This window comes from Engystomops pustulosus, chromosome 4 (assembly GCF_040894005.1).
Source record: "Engystomops pustulosus chromosome 4, aEngPut4.maternal, whole genome shotgun sequence".
NCBI lineage: Eukaryota > Metazoa > Chordata > Amphibia > Anura > Leptodactylidae > Engystomops > Engystomops pustulosus.
In genome coordinates, this window is record NC_092414.1 from 92406109 (window position 1) to 92425720 (window position 19612).

Here is a 19612-nt window from a genome sequence, read left to right on the forward strand (position 1 = left end):
CTATGAGTGGTGGAAAGTTTTGAGCTGAAAAAGGAGGACCAGGGTTTGGAGAGATATCACCTGCTGCAAGTAGGAAGAGAATAGACAAAGAAAGAAGATGATTAAGCGATTTATGAGAAGGTGAACTCTGCTTCGCAGTAGAACCAGATGGAGTATGGTGGTTGGATAAAGTATAGAGAACATGGGAGGAGTACAATGGTGAAGGAAGGATTGAAGAACAGATGTGAACGGAGGACACTGATGGGATAGATGGATGAAGGGAGAGGAGAAAAACAGGTAGCAATATTACAAAGCCATTGAAGAGGTAGACAGACATACCAGATATGAAAATCGATGATTTGTTTGCATTTGTTTGCAAGTTTACCTTTCTCTTGCCCTTTCTAATTGCCGCTTTTATAATTGCCATTCTCAAAGTATTGAGTGACACTCAAGCTATAGGAAGGTCTGCAGCCTACAGGCCTTGTAGCCTAGAGGAAACTAAATTTAAAGGGAAGGGGCAGAGCATACTTAGGTTGTAAAATCATTAGGCCCCAAATGCAGGACACATGAGTGTGAGTTTCTCTTGCAAAGAAAAACAAACAAAGTTTCTAGATAGAAAGATCAGTTAATTAAAGAAGATCAAACAGGATTGTAAACTTTAGGAAGAAGAAGTTGATGCAGGGATGGGTTACCATTAAAGACAGCAGATCAGGACACACAGATGAAAATTGCAGAGATATAACAGCAAGCAGGGATGGGTTACCATTAAAGACAGCAGATCAGGACACACAGATGAAAATTGCAGAGATATAACAGCAAGCAAGGATGGGTTATCTGTAGAGGAAGAAGAGGAGAGATGGAGGTTATAGTCCATTACATTGCAGCTTTTATAATTGCCATTCTCAAAGTATTGCATGACACTCGAGCTATAGAACACTCTAGCTATAGGACGGTCTGCTGCCTATAGGCCTTGCAGCCTAGAGGAAACTCAGTGTAAGATTCCAAGGTATGGACGGGGCCTCTCTAAGAAGACACATTACTGTATTATCCATCTAGTTCTATGGGGTGACAATGTGGTTAGATTATCAGGGTACAGGTATATATGCACTCTGCAGTCAGCCCTGCTACATCTCTGTTCTCAGTCTCACAGATATGTGCCTGCCTTCCCCTTCCCATGGGTCAGTTATCTCCTTGTAGCTTGTAGTTTGCAGCTTGTCTCTCCTCACAATCTCCTGCAAGGAAGTGAATCAGTGTATGTGTCTCTCAGCTCCTTGCAGGGGGTGGGGCTACAGGCACAAGACACAGAAAACTCATCTGCACGATCTCACACAAAAATTAAGATAGCAGCCCTGAAGTTTTAGGGTCGGATCTAGGGGCAACTGAAATTGTGTACAGCAGGACTGATAGAGACAGGTTGGACTAATATCTGTGAAATGCTGCATTTTTGTTAATAGCAGTGAATTAGAGAATGTGTTATTTTGATGTGCTGAGTACATACAAGAAATTTGTCTTTGTGGGAATACCCCTTTAAGGGACTCCTCATTTTACATTTTAACGTAAGTATTATAATCTAACACTAAGTGAGTAAGCTAGTAAGTACTGAAGTTAGTATTAAAATGCCAAGAATGAAAGTGGAAATTTATAATAAGAATAAAATGATAATGCTTTTTGTAGAATTTAAGAGGAGGTTAACCTGTTTTGGCAGGAAAAGGAGGGTTAATTTATACATCTTAGCTTAAATTAAACCAATGTGAAGAAGAAATACATTTTCAGAGCCCTTATCTTAACAAAAGCATGTATTTCTTTTTTAAAAAAAGCTTTTCTTTGATATCTTGACAGGTGTCAAAAGAAACCAAGAGGCTATAACTTCAAATGATAAGTTGATAATGCTGCAAAATAATTCACCTGGTACTCTTGATTAAAAATTAACTAACATAAAGAGTAGTCCATTATTGAACATCTTTTAAAGAAAATATGAATAAGTTAAAAATATGTACTTATTCATTTAATATTTATATTGCTGGAGGAGGTCAATGGCTTTAATTGAAAGGCTAAATGAATGGAGAAGCAGCAATTTGTTTAACAAGTTGAACTTCTGGAAATATGTCAGGTATGAATCAACTGTATGTGACTTTTCAGAATTCCTTCCAAAGATTTACCCTTATATAGATGAACATTAAAAGGGAAGGTATTTTAAGTGATCATATGACATAAGGCTCTGATGGTAACAATCTACAATATTATAGATGTAGCTATCTCCAACGTAACTGCAACAAAAGAAGTCAAGAGAAATAGCACTTCAAGGCAATTTATTTACTCGTGATCAAGTGAACAATATATGTTTTAGCCCCTCAATGGAACCATTATCCAGTGAAAGTAACTGCAAATGTGATGCTGTGCAAAATTTGGTTTCATCAATGTGTCTGCAGTTATTGTTATTCCCCATTGTTGACCATCAACTCCAATGCATTGCTCCTTTTGGACGCAATACTGGAAGTGACATGCATGCCGCAACTTCCTCTTTCTCTACTACTTATCGTCAACTATCACAACTGATAACTAGTGCCTTTTTCGCTGTGGCATGCCCGCATCTGTATATATTTAAACCAAAACTATGGGTCTAGTTGCAGAAAATGCCATTTCCACACATCGTGAATGCTAAACAACAAAGAAAAAGAGAAAGTTCGATGTGTATATGTGGAAAAATTATATACTTTATTGGTTTTACATGATTAAATATACAGTACATAGGAAAAAGTTAAAAAAACTTAAAAGAGCCAGACCAAGCTGGACACGGTAGACACAAACACACTCCCCGGCAAAAATAGATAAGGTGCAAATTTCAAAGGTAATGTACCCATTAAGTGACAGCTTAAACTGATATATATTGATTTCAATAATAGAAGTGCAAAGTGCACGCGTGGGGTCTCCCTATCTCCTCCCTAGCACTTGGCTATCTACGATCTAACGGTAATGTTACCTTTCAAAGAACCTTTTTGTAGTCAAGACTGCTTTCATACTACATATATCACATGACAGCTGTTTATTCATCACCTTTGCACTTCTATTATTGAAATCAATATATATCAGTTTAAGCTGTCATTTAATGGGTACATTACCTTTGAAATTTGCACCTTATCTATTTTTGCCGGGGAGTGTGTTTGTGTCTACCGTGTCCAGCTTGGTCTGGCTCTTTTAAGTGTTTTTAACTTTTTCCTATGTACTGTATATTTAATCATGTAAAACCAATAAAGAATATAATTTTTCCACATATACGCATCTGTATATATACAACAGTAACACACACACCCCAGCCCAGTAATACATATGCATATAGCCCTGCATAAAATTATTACATTGTACTGACCATCTCCCCTTCCCCCAGTGTGGGGCAACCTTGTCTTCTTTTGAGACATCAGTGTCCTGGCAGGGGCGTGTGATGTCACCAGTGTGTGATGTCACTGTGTCATCTGCACCAGGATTGTGGGTCTATGGCAGAGAAGGGAACATATAGTTTCCTCACTCTGCCATAGAATCAAGTCTATAGGCTATTGCCTGGTTCTCTGAGCCACCTGCTGCTCTAAAAACCGATTCAGTGGAGCCGAAGCTGGACCAGCACATATAGCAGACACATATCCGCCCAATTCGTTTACACTTGGTAGTGGTCCTTTTAAGGGCAAAGTTTTGGGGGCCTCAGGGCACATGCCCTGTGAGTCCACCCCATAAACCGGCCCTGTCTAAAACACTTCTCAAACTAGTGTTGTTTGAAACTAGTCTAAAACTTATAGTTTTGGGGTTTGCAATTTTAAACAATGCAGGGCATTTGAATGTCTGTATGAGAAAAATTTGACCGGCATAAAAGCTATTCAGAACAGAATGCTGAGCTATAAAGATCACATGGTGTGAAATAATGGACTATTACCTCATAGCATTAGATTGTCTACATTCATGAACTGAAAATTAGCATCCTTATTACATGGATGAATAAATAAATCCATTTCTCAAATGCTAACCCTTTCCATACCCCTAGAGCAGTGATGGCAAACCTTTTAGAGACCGAGTGCCCAAACTACAACAAAGACCCGCTTATTTATCGCAAAGTGCCAACACAAAAATTTAATTTGTGATTTATACTCCCTTCTCTGTCACAGTTTTCATTGATACCAGCACTCTGAGGACACCAATAGAGCAGAAAATAGTCCCAGGTAGAGCTGTCACTTTAAAATACCTCTGTGCACAGCAAGTCCTGGGCTGTCTGGGATTGCAAGAAGATACCTGGAGTCATCTCTGGTGATGGCCTGAGTGCCCGCAGAAAGGGCTCTGTGTGTCACCTCTGGCACCAGTGCCATAGGTTAGCCATCACTGCCCTAGAGCAGTGATTTTCAACCTTTTTTGAGCCGCGGCACACTTTTTATACTTAGAAAATCCTGGGGCACACCACCAACCAAAATAGCACAAAATGACACTAAAACAGTCATAAAAGGCCTCCCTTTACTAATAAAAGCCCCTAGCGGTCTCCCTTTACTAATTAAAAGCCCCTAGCGGTCTCCCTTCACTAATAAAAAACCCCTAGTGGCCTCCCTTTACTAATTAAGAGCCCCTAGCGGCCTCCCTTTACTAATTAAAAGGCCCTAGAGGCCTCCCTTTACTAATTAAAAGGCCCTAGAGGCCTCCCTTTACTAATTAAAAGGCCCTAGAGGCCCCCCTTTACTAATTGAAAGGCCCTAGAGGCCTCCCTTTACTAATTAAAAGGCCCTAGGGGCCCCCCTTTACTAATTAAAAGGGCCCTAGAGGCCCCCCTTTCCTAATTAAAAGGCCCTAGAGGCCCCCCTTTACTAATTAAAAGGCCCTAGAGGCCCCCTTTACTAATTAAAAGGCCCTAGAGGCCCCCCTTTACTAATTAAAAGGCCCTAGAGGCCTCCCTTTACTAATAAAAAGCCCCAGCCTCTCTTTACTAATAAAAAAAAGTCCCTAGAGAGGTAAGTATGGGGGCCAAAACACGGGGGCGCGGCGGCAGCGCTACACAGGGGCTCCCCGCGGCACACTCAACCATGTGTCGCGGCACACTAGTGTGCCACGGCACACAGGTTGAAAATCACTGCCCTAGAGGATGTATTCTTATGGGTAGCAGCTACAAAGAACGGCATGTTCAACTGTTGTTATCACTGCCAAGGCCCGAGCTGTGTCCAAGTGTGGAAGACATTTTATTCTGTGTTGACTGAACAGAAATGGTTTCAATGGTTTTAATGAGAGAAAATGATACATTTATTTTGATATATATTCAGCACAGACTAGGATGGTATTGAATTGACATGAGTGCAAACTCATGGAGGTTTTACTTCACATATTATATCACTGTTATATTGAGGAAGCAATAGGGAGGGGTGGTTTAACTTTCTTTCTTTATGTGTAAGATGTGTAATTTTGCTTGCTTCTCTCATCAAATTTATACAAATGTATAATGTGCTGTGACCTGATTTAATGAATTTCAAGATAAAATAAAATAGTTGACTAACTATTAAGGTAATACCCATAATGCTTACATTTTATTTATCATGTCTAATATGGCTACTCGACTCTGTTTCGGTGCTACTGGCCATTGATTTTATTTTGCTTCAATCTTACAATTTTATGTAGACAATTTTTTACCTGAAACCTTACAATTGATTCATAGTACTGTTTTATTCTTTTCTGTACCATTAATTACTGCTCTAAATATTTAGATTTTACATTTATGGTCAGAATCCCTGCACAAACTTCCCAGATCCCTATTTTTTATTCTTAACAGAATTTGTCCTTAACCCCTTAATGGTGAAGCCACTTTTCACCTTCCTGACACGGCCCATTTTTTCAAATCTGCCCTGTGTCACTATAAGTGGTTATAACTTCGAAACGCTTTAACATATCCAAGTGATTTTGAAATTGTTTTCTCGTGACACATTGTACTTCATGTTAGTTACAAAATTTTGGTGTTATGTTTTGCATTTATTTATGAAAAAATCAGATATTTGGTGAAAATTTGGAAAAATTCTCAATTTTCGAAATTCAAAATGTTCTACTTTTTCCACACATGAGTCATAACACCAGAAAACATAATAACTAACATTCACCAAATGTCTACTTTATACCTCCGTGGTTTTTTATACATACTATCATTTTTGTAAGCTGTTATGGGGCTTTGAACGTTGGGTGCGATTTTTCACATTTTCATAAAAAAAGCAAAATCCTGCTATTGAGGGACCTGCTCAGGTTTGAAGTCACTTTGAGAGGCCTAAATAAAAGTAAACCCCATAAATTACCCCATTATAGAAACTACACCCCTCAACGTACGTAAAACAACTTTTATGAAGTTTGTTAACCCTTTAATTGGTTTACAGGGGTTAAAACAAAATCGGATGCAATTTTGATTTTTTTTTTTTTTAACTAAATTAATGTGTTTTTCATAAAATGTACAAATTCTCAGTGGATAAAATACTAAAATGCTCCACAAAATTTGATACCCAATCCCTCCTGCGTATAACAAAACCTGCTGTATGGGCACACGCCAGTGCATCGAAGGGAAGCTGCGCCATTCAGAGCAGATTCTGCATTGTCACTTTATAATGGCTATACAATCTTTATTTTTTAGGCAATTTGGACATATAAGGGCTTATTTTTTGCGACATGAGATGCACTTTACAAATACTTCATTTTAGTGGGTCTATAGCTTTTTGATGAGATTTTCTTAACTCTTTAATGTATGGGTACTCTTTAATTTTGGGTACTTTTTTTTGTATATTTTGGGGGTCGTACACCGTACACTAAAAATACTATAATATTTTTATTCTCTAGATCACTACGATTACAGTGATACCTCATTTATATCGTTTTTTATATATTTTACAGGAAAAAAACGAATATAAAGAAAATCTCATTTGTTTTTGCATCGCCATCTTTTCGGAGATATAACTTTAATATTTTTTCGTTGACAAAGCTAGTTTAGGGCTTATTTTTTATGTGTTGAGTTGTCCTTTTCAGTGGTACCATTTTGGTGCACATAACATTTTTTGATCACTTTTTGGAACATTTTTGTTAAGGAATTTTATGAAAATTTACATTTTTGGCGAGTTTTTCGCATTTTGTTATTACGGCGTTCACCGTACGGGTCCAATAATGTTTCTGACTTATTGTACAGATTGTTATGGACGCGGCGATACCAAATATGTGGGCTATTTTGGAAATTTTCAGTTTTTTTCACTTTATTAGATGTGTATAGGGAATGTTTGTGTTTAGGGGGACTTTAACTTTATTTAATTAATTATTTTTATTCAAAAGTGTGTTATTAGTGTTTTTTACCTTTTGTCTTTACTTTTACAGGTTAGATTGAACAAGTGATCCATTGATCACTTGTTCAAGCTATTCTTCACCTAATACAATGTAATACAGATGCGCATGCTCAGTGTGTCACAGCCGGGTCGTGCCAGAAGGCAGGACCCGGCTCCCGGCAGGAGGATCGTGCAGCCCCGGGCACCGGCAGTCCCGGGGCTGCGATCGGAGCAGCGGACCCCCCCGGTAAGCGCCGCGGGGGGGTCCGATTCCAGCTAAATGCCCCTGACACGCCGCGGTCAGCGCGACCGCGGCGTGTTAGGGGTTAACACCTGCGATCGGAGAAATCTCCGATCGCGGGTGTTAGAAGCAGGTGTCGGCTATAATATATAATATATAAGCTTGACGTACTATTACTGCATTTTGCGGGAACGCACCTCCCGCCATGCAGTAATAGTACGTCAAATGTCGGGAAGGGGTTAAAGACATCTATCAACAGGATCAAGGATTGTAAGCCAAGTACTTTGACATACTGGTGTGTGCCACCTAGGACAGGATCTACTCTTCTTTTAGCTTCTCATTCTCTGTTTTCTTACAAAAAAGGAATTTTTAAATTATGTAAATGAGCATGAGGAGCTCAAGTATCCACATGTTTTAATGGGGCCTGGAGTCCCTCAAACTAACTAGCATAATTTGTAAAGCATTTTGTTCTTAAAAAGAAGGGCATAAGAAGCTTAAAGTGTAACCGTCATTTTAAAAAACTTTTAATATGTTGTAGGGCAGGTAATTTTAAGCCCTTTTGCAATTGGATTAGTTACCAAAATCTTGCTCCTTTCTCTTGTATTCTGCAGACTTCCCCTAGATGTCAGTGATCTCTCAGATAGCACATCTCGTCTTCAGAATGGAGCTGACTATGGACCTAGAGACACACCTCTATTTCTCTCCCTGCAATCAGCTGTTCACCTCATGGCTCAGTGCTCCGACTGTTATGTGCTGATAGGAACACTAACTAATGTAATAACCAAACACCTAAACTCACATCTCTCCCTCAGCTTTCCCTACACTTGTGTATAAACAAATAATCCACACAGACAGAAACTGCAGCCCCCCCATCACTTCATACTCCACTGCAGGAAGTGGCAAAAGAGATTCATAAACTCTGCAAGCTGCCCCCTCATGTGCTTTGCTGAAGTTTTACTTAGGTAGATAGATAGATAGATAGATAGATAGATAGATAGATAGGTATAAATAGATAGGTAGATAGATATAGATAGATAGGTAGATAGATATAGATAGATAGATAGATAGATAAATAAATAAATCCAAAAAACAGAGGCAGCACTCCAGATAGTAAGTGAAAAATTGGAAGGGTTTATTCCAAAACCGGCGACGTTTCGGTGTTTATCACCTTTTTCAAGCAATTTTTTCATTGCTTGAAAAAGGTGATAAACACCGAAACGTCGCCGGTTTTGGAATAAAGCCTTCCAATTTTTCACTTACTATCTGGAGTGCTGCCTCTGTTTTTTGGATTTCTATATGAGTAAGTCTTCTACCAGGACTGTAGAGCCTTTGCACCCCCCCTTTTTTAGGGGTTTCTTTTTTACATTGTGCTGCTGTGGACTTTTTTTCGTCTAGATAGATAGATAGATATGATATATATAGGATATAAACAGATACATGTGAGATAGATAGATAGCTATGGTGTCATTGGTGAGCAGCAGGGGCTTGTTATGAGGTGACAGGAGGCAGGTCCAGCCCCTCCATCTTGCTGATTGTAGAAACCATGGCTGCTATGGGCCAAGAGAAGTACTAAATTTGGACCGAGAGGCAAAATACTTTAAGGAATGATTTCCAGGGACACCTGGATCAGAGTTATGTTTTTTTTAGTTTTTTTTGCTCAGAATGACAGTTACACTTTAAAGAAAGGGGGGATGGGGGGGGGGGGCACAAACCAGTATGTCACTTTGCTTGGCTTACAATCCTCAATCCTGGTTTTAGATTTCCTTTAACTATTTGTTTTTACTAGAGACTATACTCCACTATGTGTCTAGTTTGTTTTATTGTTAGATTCAACAAATGGAATTATGGAATTATGGAATCAGCTGATGCATGTGCAGGTCTTCTGGCCTGCACAGTTCCCATTAATTGTGCAGAAAGTTGTGATATTGTATCCACACAAGTCAATATGGTATGAAAGCAATATTGTGAAAATCACAGTGACAATGTCAGCTTAAGGAAACCTCTATAACTCTTCAAGCTATTATAAATAATTGACTTTCAACATAATTGGACAACTTTTCAATATTTACAGAATAATAAACTAATATATTAACATTATTAACATGGATTTGCACCTATTGACAAAGAAAATAATAAGCTAAATAGATGAATAATAGATAAGTCATTAGTGTATTTAAAATTTGATGCATAAATGTTAATTATATTTTAATAAATTACTTTCAGAAATGAATAGCTCCACAGGGACAAACATTGTCTATGGTAACTTGTGAATATGATTAGATTACTACAAGCCAATCCCCTTAAATGTTAATCAATGCTTCTTTCACTCTTTCCCAATTATAGGTTTTTTTGTGCTTCAGATACAGCAGAGTAGAAGACAAGGAATATGATTTATTACAGGACCAGAGTGTTCTGGCCAAGTTTCATAGACATGTCAAACTTTGTTTTGGCTGAAATCAGCTTGACATTAACCCACCCTCAAAGACTCAAAGAACAGATTTATGTTGCTGCATTATGCTTTCTCTCTAACCTCTATTAAAAATTGATAGCCATCATTCTTGTGTATGCACAGGATGTTCCAATACTGGCAGTATGCAAGAGTTCTGTTAAGTTTGGAAAATATTTTTGTACCATAAGTTTGTCTGGTACATTTTACTTACCTTACTGCATTTAGCTGCAGCTCATTAACACAAATAATATTAAGGAAGGTTGTATGAAAATCTCTTTTCATAACATAATCATAGGCTTCAAAACCTGGAAAGAATAAGACCCCGCTGTGAAATCAGCATGTATTCCATCTATTCTTATGGTAGACAGAGCTATTTGTGAGGAGCCATTGCAAGGGATTATCACACTAGAAATAAAAAATACAATTTACAGATAGTTTAAAACTGACTAAAAGCATCAACATCAACAATTTCCTATAGTCGTTTTACATATATTTGCTGCAGACTGACCTGATATAGCTTATTTTCTTCAGAAGAGTCCTCTATTGTATGAAATATAAATTTCAATAGTTTAATCTGATATATTATACAAGCCATGCAATGCGATCCTTTAGAATACACTGTAGCTTTGAAACATCATACAGAGAAGTAATGTTTTCAAACCTATTTAATAGCGAGATAGTTAAAGAAAAAATAGACCTGTTTATAACCAGGGTTTATTTTCCATTAAATAGCCAATAAAACATCCTAAGCTTTTTGTGAATAGATGTGTCTTGACTGAAAAGGCTACAGTGTGGTCATTAACAATGTATAGCAATGTCTATTTATTCTGCCAGATTCATGTTATACTGTATAATCATTTCCGTTTAAGCCTATTTAAAGTGGACCTGCCATTAAAACTGCATTAGTGTCTTGAGAGTACGTTAAAGAAATGTGCATGTGACTGGCTGATAAGAGTACAATGAATTGTTGAAATTGCTTTTTGGTTTTTTAATACTCTCTAAAGCTTTTTAGTATGAGAAATCTTTCTTTTTAAACTACTGGAAGTCTGCTGAATCACTTACCTCTCATATTAGAAAGCCCATTTATGTCATTATTAATGTGGAATGGAAATTAAGGAGAAGGACCTGGAAAAACACATCTCAGATGATTGACCAGTTAGCCAGCTACTCTTATTGAAGTGTAGATGCCATAGTGAGATCCTTATCTTAGGACTCCAACTCTATAGGGGTCATTTATCTTATCTCTGTTTGTTTTGGCTAGTTTTCTGTCGTTTTTCTGTCTGCTTCTTTGGTTATTTATCAATCTCATTTTTTCCTTGTGTTACACGGTGGATCTTTTAAAGATCTCTTTTTGAGACATATGTAACAAATGTCGCAAAAATGTCTCAATGTACACAAATGTCTCAAGCATATTCTTTCCATTTTCTACGTTTTCCTTAAGTATGGTTTAGTCTGGAGTTTTTTGCTCCAAAAAAAAAGAAGTTACATTTAGCACGTCTGGAATAGAAGATAAATGTGTCCTGATGACGAAAAACAAATGTCCGGTGGACATTTTAAAATGTCCACAAAAAGGCACAAAAATTTCAATGAGCTAAAAAAATGTCTCAAAAAAGACTGAAAAAACAGGAGGAAAAATAAAGATACATGACCCCCTATGAGCCACTGCAAACACTGAGGATGTTGGTATTGGTTATGCATTCATTTCCTTTGTTGATATAACAGAAAATATAACGGGTAAACAAACGTTAAACAACAGATAATCAGTATTGTAACATATGGTATAACTGGTACTTAATTTAAACCTTCAATTAATCTTGATTTCCTTCTTGCTATCCCTATAGAAAGGTTTTGTGCACTTTTTCTTCAATCCTTGATTTCTGCATGTATACTTATTTTGTGTATATGCTTATATCTGGCCATATTTAATCTATTGAGGTCACCAAGGGCTTGTGCAATCACTTTGGGTGGGTTCTCCCCCCCTTATGCAGATTATGGGGTAGCTAATGGCATAAACAGCATAAGGGGGCAACACAGGAATCAATGAAGGACCAGCAGTGCTTGTGTCAGCCTATGAATCTAAATAGGGGGTGGACCATAATTCACTGATGCGTACCCCCAGGCCCCTTACTCTGTGTCTTTGATTCTCCAAAGCAGCCCAAACTCCACCTGCCCCAAGGCCATCCCTCCCGCCCCAAGGCAAACTCCGGGCGGCCCATCCACCCAAACTCCGTCTGCCTCCCCTATCGCCGTCCACCCAGCTCGGCCACTCAAACAAACTTCGGCCAGTTTGCGATTTTAGCGAATTTGTGGCTTTTTGAACAAAAGTTTGCAACTTCCACATTTGGAATAAGGTGATGACTCGGGAAACACTGCAGAAAACTTTAAAGGGACGTTGTTTTAGAGGCAAAAAAAGACTCAAAAGTATACATGCACCACAAAAATAGCTGCACGGTTTTGTCTAATTCCTTTTCTATTTGCATGCAATTCCTTTGGGTACTTGGTGCAAGGTACTTACTCTATTATGTCTCCATTATATTATATTATATTTTTCTCTCCCCATGCAACTTACTCTATTGCTTTCTCTATCTAGTACTTACTTTTGTTCTGTCCTTACAATTTATTGGTAATTTCCCCACACTGGCCCCTAATGTATGTTGTTAACTTTCTGGTCATTTCTATAAACAAATTTGTTGCCTTAAAAGGGGTGTTCCCATTTCAGAAAATTAAATGTAATTGTTTGAAAAGTTATACAATTTTCTGTTTCAATTCCTCACGGTTTTCTGGAACTCTCTTTGCTATCCTACTTTAGAAAGCTTTATTGTTTATTTCCAGTGGACAGAAACCTGACAATGGTCACACAGGTGCACAACTCCTTACAACACAGCTGTTTACTCTCTGTGATACAAACGAGCTGCACACCTGTGTGACCATGGTCAGATTTCTGTCTAGTGGCAGTAACCTCTATGTAAGCCACTGCGCTACTCAACTCGCCAGGTTCCAGTGGCATCTCCCACGGGTCTTAGCACATCCCCCCTGTATTATAAAAAGCACCATTATGGGTAACTCTGCTTCTTTCATTTTAAAAAATTCTGCCATTTAAGTCAAGCATGAATAAACCAGGGACACTTACTCATAGATTCAGAAACTGTGGGGGAGATCTATCATAAGTTTCTTAGATGAGAACTGTTTTATAAATTAAGCTGTTTATAAAATTAAGCTGAGCTCTGACTGCTGTCCATGGCCAACTAGAATAGTTTTACATTAGAAACTTGATGATAAATCTCCCAGTGACTGTGGTATTCTTCTTATATTTGTTATCCATTTCTTCTTTTCTCGATTTCCATCAACTTTTAAAATTATGCTAATGATTACAAAAGGCTCTAGGGGGTGTTTCCAGAGCCCCAATAACTTACAATATCTCAGCATCCCCTCTAATCTCTCCCTCCTTCTCTGCCTGTAATCTAGCAGCAATAGGAAATGCAGGGGTTGGGGAGACCTGCTCATTGTAACAGCGAGTGAAAAGACATCACTGAGGGCCCCACTCCCTCTGGAAACACCCCCACAGAGTTCCTCGGGCTCATTAGCATAGTTTTAAAAGTTGAACATAGAAGAAAGGAGGCCATAAATAATAAATATAAGATTACCACAGTCTCAGTGCCTGGATCTGTGAGTTCATCTGGTTTATCATGCCTGATTTTCTAAATAAGTAAATAATAAAGGGCAATCTGGGGCAATTCAGTTTTGTAGAATTAATAAGGTTCTCTGCTTGTTTTGCAGTGGTTTGGAGATCTAGTTACCCCAGTATGGTGGGAAGATGTGTGGCTAAAGGAAGGACTGGCTCACTATTTTGAGTTTGTTGGAACAGACTACCTCTATCCTGGATGGAACATGGTAAGGTTTTTAATAAGAAGTGATTAAATAATTTCATCAGCATTGTGTAATAAACACTAACATCTTAAGGTCAGGGGCCTTTTTCAGCTAATGGTCAGAGCTACATTTTCCAAATCTGACATGCATCACTTTATGTGGTAATAACTATTGAATGCTTCAATATATACAAGTGATTTTGAAATTGTTTTTTTTTTTTTGTTACATTTCTTACTTTTTATAGTTGTAAATATTGATCAATATGTGATGTGTTTATTCATGAAAAATGTGACATTTGGCTAAAATGTTGTTAAATAAGCATTTTTTTATGTTTGAAATATTCTGCCTTGCAGACAAATAGTCCAGGTATGTAAATTAGTTACTAAATAACATTTGCCATACTTTCCCTTTATGGTGGCATTGTTTTTTTAACATCTCTTTATTACTTTAGGATGTTAGAAGGTTAACAAATGTAATAGAAATAGAAATTTTCAGGAACACTTCATATAAAGTTTCAAAGAAATTTGAAAATGCTTTCATATCATAAACCATTTTTTAATCCCCCATTTTGTCAAACTACCCCCTTAAATTATGCAAAATAGATTTTAGGTTGTTTGTCAACCCTTTATGTGTTTTATAGGGAGGTGTATGTGTGCTGAGTTTTAACTATGATGGGGACAAATCACTTTAGACAGCTCTCATCTCCTACCTCCTGGCAGGTATGAGGAGATCAGAGCTGCTGTGGCAAGATACTTTCTTTCATTTAAACTTTTAGCTATGACTGGTCAGTCAGATCTGACTGACCAATCACATAAAACACAGTGCAGCTGTGAGAGGTCTTGGGAGTGATGACCCTGATGATCTGCCATCCGTGGCATATTTTGTTTGCAGAGGGTGACACTTTAACTGCATTACAATTTTGATTGTCCAAATGCTACAATAGCTGGCTAATCATGATGAGTATTCTCGACCTCTGTCTTCAACCAGTTAAACTATTATTAACCCTTTTTGTGGCTTCATTGTACTTCAAGCAACCCCAAGATAGAAGTGGCATTCTCTGGTGTTTCTTACCGATTTTTCACATCCTTTCATTCTATGTGACAACAGTTGCCTTGTGTAAGCTCAAACTTCTAGATTTCATTTTAGAATAAAAAGTAGTTTCGGCTTTCTGCTCCAACTGAGGTAAAAAGCAGTTATAAATGGCTAGTTTCTGCCGTGGCTTTTACACCTGGAATCCACAGCAGTAACTTACCTGATGCAAATTCTAAACCTGTAGTGGAAATCAAACCCCATTCAATATATTCTGGAACTGGTTGGTCGCCAGCAAGGAGGAGGACTTGGGAGGTTTAAAAAATGAATTTTACAGAGGTACCCCTAAAGTATCTTTGAAAAAAATGGCTGTTCATGTCACTTAAATGGGTTTGCCACTAATAAGAAACTCTGGCAGGTTAGGTACAAGACCATAATAGTCACTCATTTTGTGCTTACTCTATTAAAGTTTCTCTGTAGACCACTGGAGTTGTGGGTCATGTGAACTGTCAGCAGCAGGACATGGTTCTCTCCATGACACCTAGTCCTGCTGTCTTCTGGTCGATAAAGGCTGTGAAAATGATTTCTATGAACACAATAACCACTCCCATACAAGTGGTTGCAGGGGTTGCAGATGTCTTAGATGTATTTAACCCTAATTTCAAAAACTTTAATATATAATTTGGAGCCTGTGAAATAAAAACTTTGATTTCATTGACAAATGACCATATTAAAGAGTCTATTTTCCAAAGTTGAAAATGTGTGCATTATATACATCAAAAGAAAAGCCTATTTGGGAAAACACTAGACATTTCTTTATGAAATAATTGTAGAATGGAAAAACAGAATTACTCATTCATAAGTCCATCTCGATACTGTACCTTTAAGTATTCATATGAACTGACAATTGTACCTCACTAAAGAAAAATGCAAAGATCATTCATTGTTTTGCAAGATTGCAAGTCATAAGCTGTATATCTTTTTATATCTTTTTATTTGTCTCTATGTCATCTTAATACTACAAATAATTCTACTTGTATGCATTGCTAAACCAATCACTTAAAAAGTAAAGTGCTTCATTATATACTGCATCAACACATAAAAAAGCCAAATGTTCTTTTTTCACGTTCATTAAAAAATGAATTGGTTTACCTGTTTGAGAAATGTCAGCCATTTCTGGCAAAGACCCCAACACTGACAGGAGAAAATTAAAACAAGATGAGTTTTGTACGGGAGATCTCTTTGCCTTAATGGCACAAGAACGTTTTCAGGTCTTCAGCATCATTAGTCTAAAATGACAAACACCAGCTGTTTGCACGTTTCTCTTCCTCTCTAGAGGAAACATCATGAATAACATAATCTGGAAGAGATAATACACATTTATTTTGATCAAAGTTAACATTGCCATAATACTCACAGACAAAGTGTCCTTAACTTCTCATATTATGGAGCTTATTGAGCAATATGATTTTACTCCACATGTGGATTGCGGGATTGACTTCTGTACTCATGCAGGCTATCAACACTATTAACTCCACATCTTTCGTTATAACTCTGCACATTATTTGTAACATAGTAGCATTAACTAATCAGTGCAGCTGTTCTCATGTCATTGCTTGTGATTAAACAACCCCTTAAAATATAGGACAAACAGAATACAGGCAGTCCCCGGGTTACGTACAAGATAGGTTCTGTAGGTTTGTTTTTGAGTTGAATTTGTATGTAAGTCGGATCTGTATCTCTTATAATTGTAACTCCAGTCAAATTTTTTTTTTAGCTGATTATTGCAGCCTGGGTCTAAATTACAGTAAATTACCAACATCCAGAGGTTGGTTTGTAACTATGGGTCATCTGTAAGTCGGGTGTTCTTACGTAGGGGACCGCTCGTAATACAAAAATGAAACAGTTATCTAGTGCTACAAAAAACTGTGCTACAGGCTTTAAGGATACCATATCAACACAAATGAAAATTAGACATGTGTATTTACTTCAAATTAGGGTGCATTCACACAACATACTGCTGGCGCTTTCTTTTCCCGGTGTGCGGCACAGACCAGTACCGCCGACATTGTGCCATTGACGTCTATGGGGACGTATATGCGGCCACAAACTTGCGGCTGCATATACGTCCCCATAGACGGGCGTCTGAATGTACCCTTAGACTGTAAATCATAAATACTTCAAATCATAAAGAAGATTAGTAACCTGCAACAAGTGCTCCCAAATAAATAATTGCAATAGTAGCAAAAAATACCTAATGATCACTACATCAAGGCTTTATGATGTAATCACCTAGAAGCTTCACTTTAGGTCCCTCAGAAGCTACTTACTTCCATTGTCAACATGACAAGACATTTCCTTTGTGGTTGTACCCACCACTTTCTGTGAATTATCTTTTTACTTGCATATGCTCAGATGCTCAGCCCCAGATCACAGGGTTTACACCATCTGTTTTAATTGTTTCTTTATTGAAGGTTTGTTTTTCAAACAATAAGAGGTACAATTGAGTCATGTACAATTGAAACATCAAAATAAAATCAAGAACTAATATCATTTTTTATCATTGGATGTGTAAATCTGGCCAACTAGTGGGGGAGTTACCAATCAATCAAAATAATGAATTATCATTTTATTCAAAAGGAGAGGTAATTCTTTCTCATATAATTTTTTAACCCCCTTAAAGAAAGTTCACAAGTTCAAATTGCAATTTTATCTAGCTAAGTTTGTTATAGGTGTGGCAATAACTACTTGTCTTTTACACATTATATCATTACTTATGGGGAAAGGGTGATTTTTTATTATTTATGAAATTTTTTTTAAATACTCAAAAAAAAACTTTTTTGTTTTCATACCAAGCAGTTATGATACTTTATTGCTGTTATACTACACTGTAGTTTTGCTTTGATATTTAGCCTATTTATACTAGCTGGGCCCAATAGCTTTTCATACTTGGCAGGCCTCCAAAAGCCATGGCAACCCCATGGCTCTTCACAATTGCTTTGTTGGGTCTTTGATGGGAAGACACCTGGGGAGAATCATTTTCTCTGTCTAGCTCCTTATCTGCCACAATCAACCTAGATCACAGCAGTTAAGGGGTTAAACTGCCCTGCACATAGCTTTCTCCATTCAGGACAGATGCAACAGGAACCAGGCTGCGTGTACCAGCCAGTCTCCTGTTGCTCATCATGCAGGTACTTTCGCTGTATATAAGATAAACCAGATAAAATATGGAAACCTTTATGTGCAAAGTACAGATTAAGCAGGACAAGCTACGTTGGACAAGCTATATTGGAGTTGCAGCTACTATTCTAAGTGTTACCAAATTACTAACCTTACAGATTCTCAATGTCCTAGTCTTTCAATTATGATCTCTCACCAAAATCTGGTTACTTCTCACACTTGATCACTTTAATATCCTCTATCACTACCAACTTGCTAGTATTGTACAGAAAAAGATGATAGTCTAACAAAGACTAAAAACAAACCACTCAAAGAACTGGTTAGATTAAAACTGGATCAAGCCAAGAGAGCGTCAAAGCACAAAACCAAGAGGCAAAAGCAATGTCAATAGTACAGACACACAGGGGCATATTTATCAGGGCCTCTGTGCTACTTCAGTGGCGTAGAGGCCCTGATATAATCACAAATAGTAGCTTATTGCTAGTGATTATTTGCCCCAATCCGCCACATAGCGGAGGGCGCAACTGGCTGGGAGTGTGCTGGCGCGGGGCGTTACTGTCCCCGCACCTGTGCACTCACTGCTGCCAGCGACTTTTCACAATTATAAACACTGGGCAGCAACCTGCCCATACATCAAGAGGCTGAAGCCTCTTGATGTATCATGCTGCGAAAATGCAGAGGTGAGCCTGTCATCCGCTGGCACACTGGCACCGTAGTATTATAAATATCCCCCACAGTTTATATCAGAATAACAATGGGAAAAACAGCAGAATGTATGCAAGGTCCTCTGTCAGCCAACTGTTTGAGTAAGACATACCCTCCCAAAAGTCTCCTCTTTGTCTTCATATTTATAAACTCAATAATCCAAATTTTGTAATCTGTGATTTTACAGTCTACTCAAGTCTACTTTTTCATACTTTTGTTTAAGGAGCTGTGTGTATTGTCATTTTTTTGCAACTTTTGATGACATTTTCAAAGCTACCATTTTTAGGATGGTGCTGCCTTTTAATCACTTTTTATTGAATTTTTTTACATTTTTCAAAATGGCAAAAAGTGGCATTTTAGACTTTGGGCGATACTTTCCGTTACAGGGTTAAACACCGGAATATTCGTTATTATATTTTGATAGATTGGACATTTTGGGATGTGGTGATACATAAATGTTTTTGATTTTTACTGTTTATTTATATTTATATCAGTTCTAATGAAAGGGGGGTGATTTAAATTTTTAGATTCTTTTAATATGATTTTTTTATAACTTTTTTAATATAGTTTTTACTATTTTTCAGACTTCATAGATTAATTTAACCCTAGGTTGTCTGCTTGGTCCTACCATATACTGCCATACTACCGTATGGCAGTATATGAGGATTTTCCTCATCATTCATTACAATGTGCAAATTGCAGAATTTAAAATTGACAGGATTTAAATGCCTCCGGCAGCTTTGCTGGAGGCATTTACATGGTTAACACCTGAGATCAGTGCCAGCACAGTGGGCATTACCAGTGGGTGTTTGCTGCAATATGCAGCAAACGCCCACCTGTATAGAAAGGGCTCAGCTT

The 19612-nt window shown here is 37.7% G+C and overlaps 1 protein-coding gene across 1 annotated transcript in view; it reads left to right on the plus strand.

The window, feature by feature from the left end:
* TRHDE (thyrotropin releasing hormone degrading enzyme) overlaps positions 1-19612 on the plus strand; it is a 452112-nt gene that overhangs the window by 224312 nt on the left and 208188 nt on the right. Inside the window, exon 5 of the mRNA XM_072146727.1 lies at positions 13751-13864. Coding sequence (XP_072002828.1) covers positions 13751-13864 — 114 coding nt within the window. The remainder of the gene's footprint in view (positions 1-13750; positions 13865-19612) is intronic.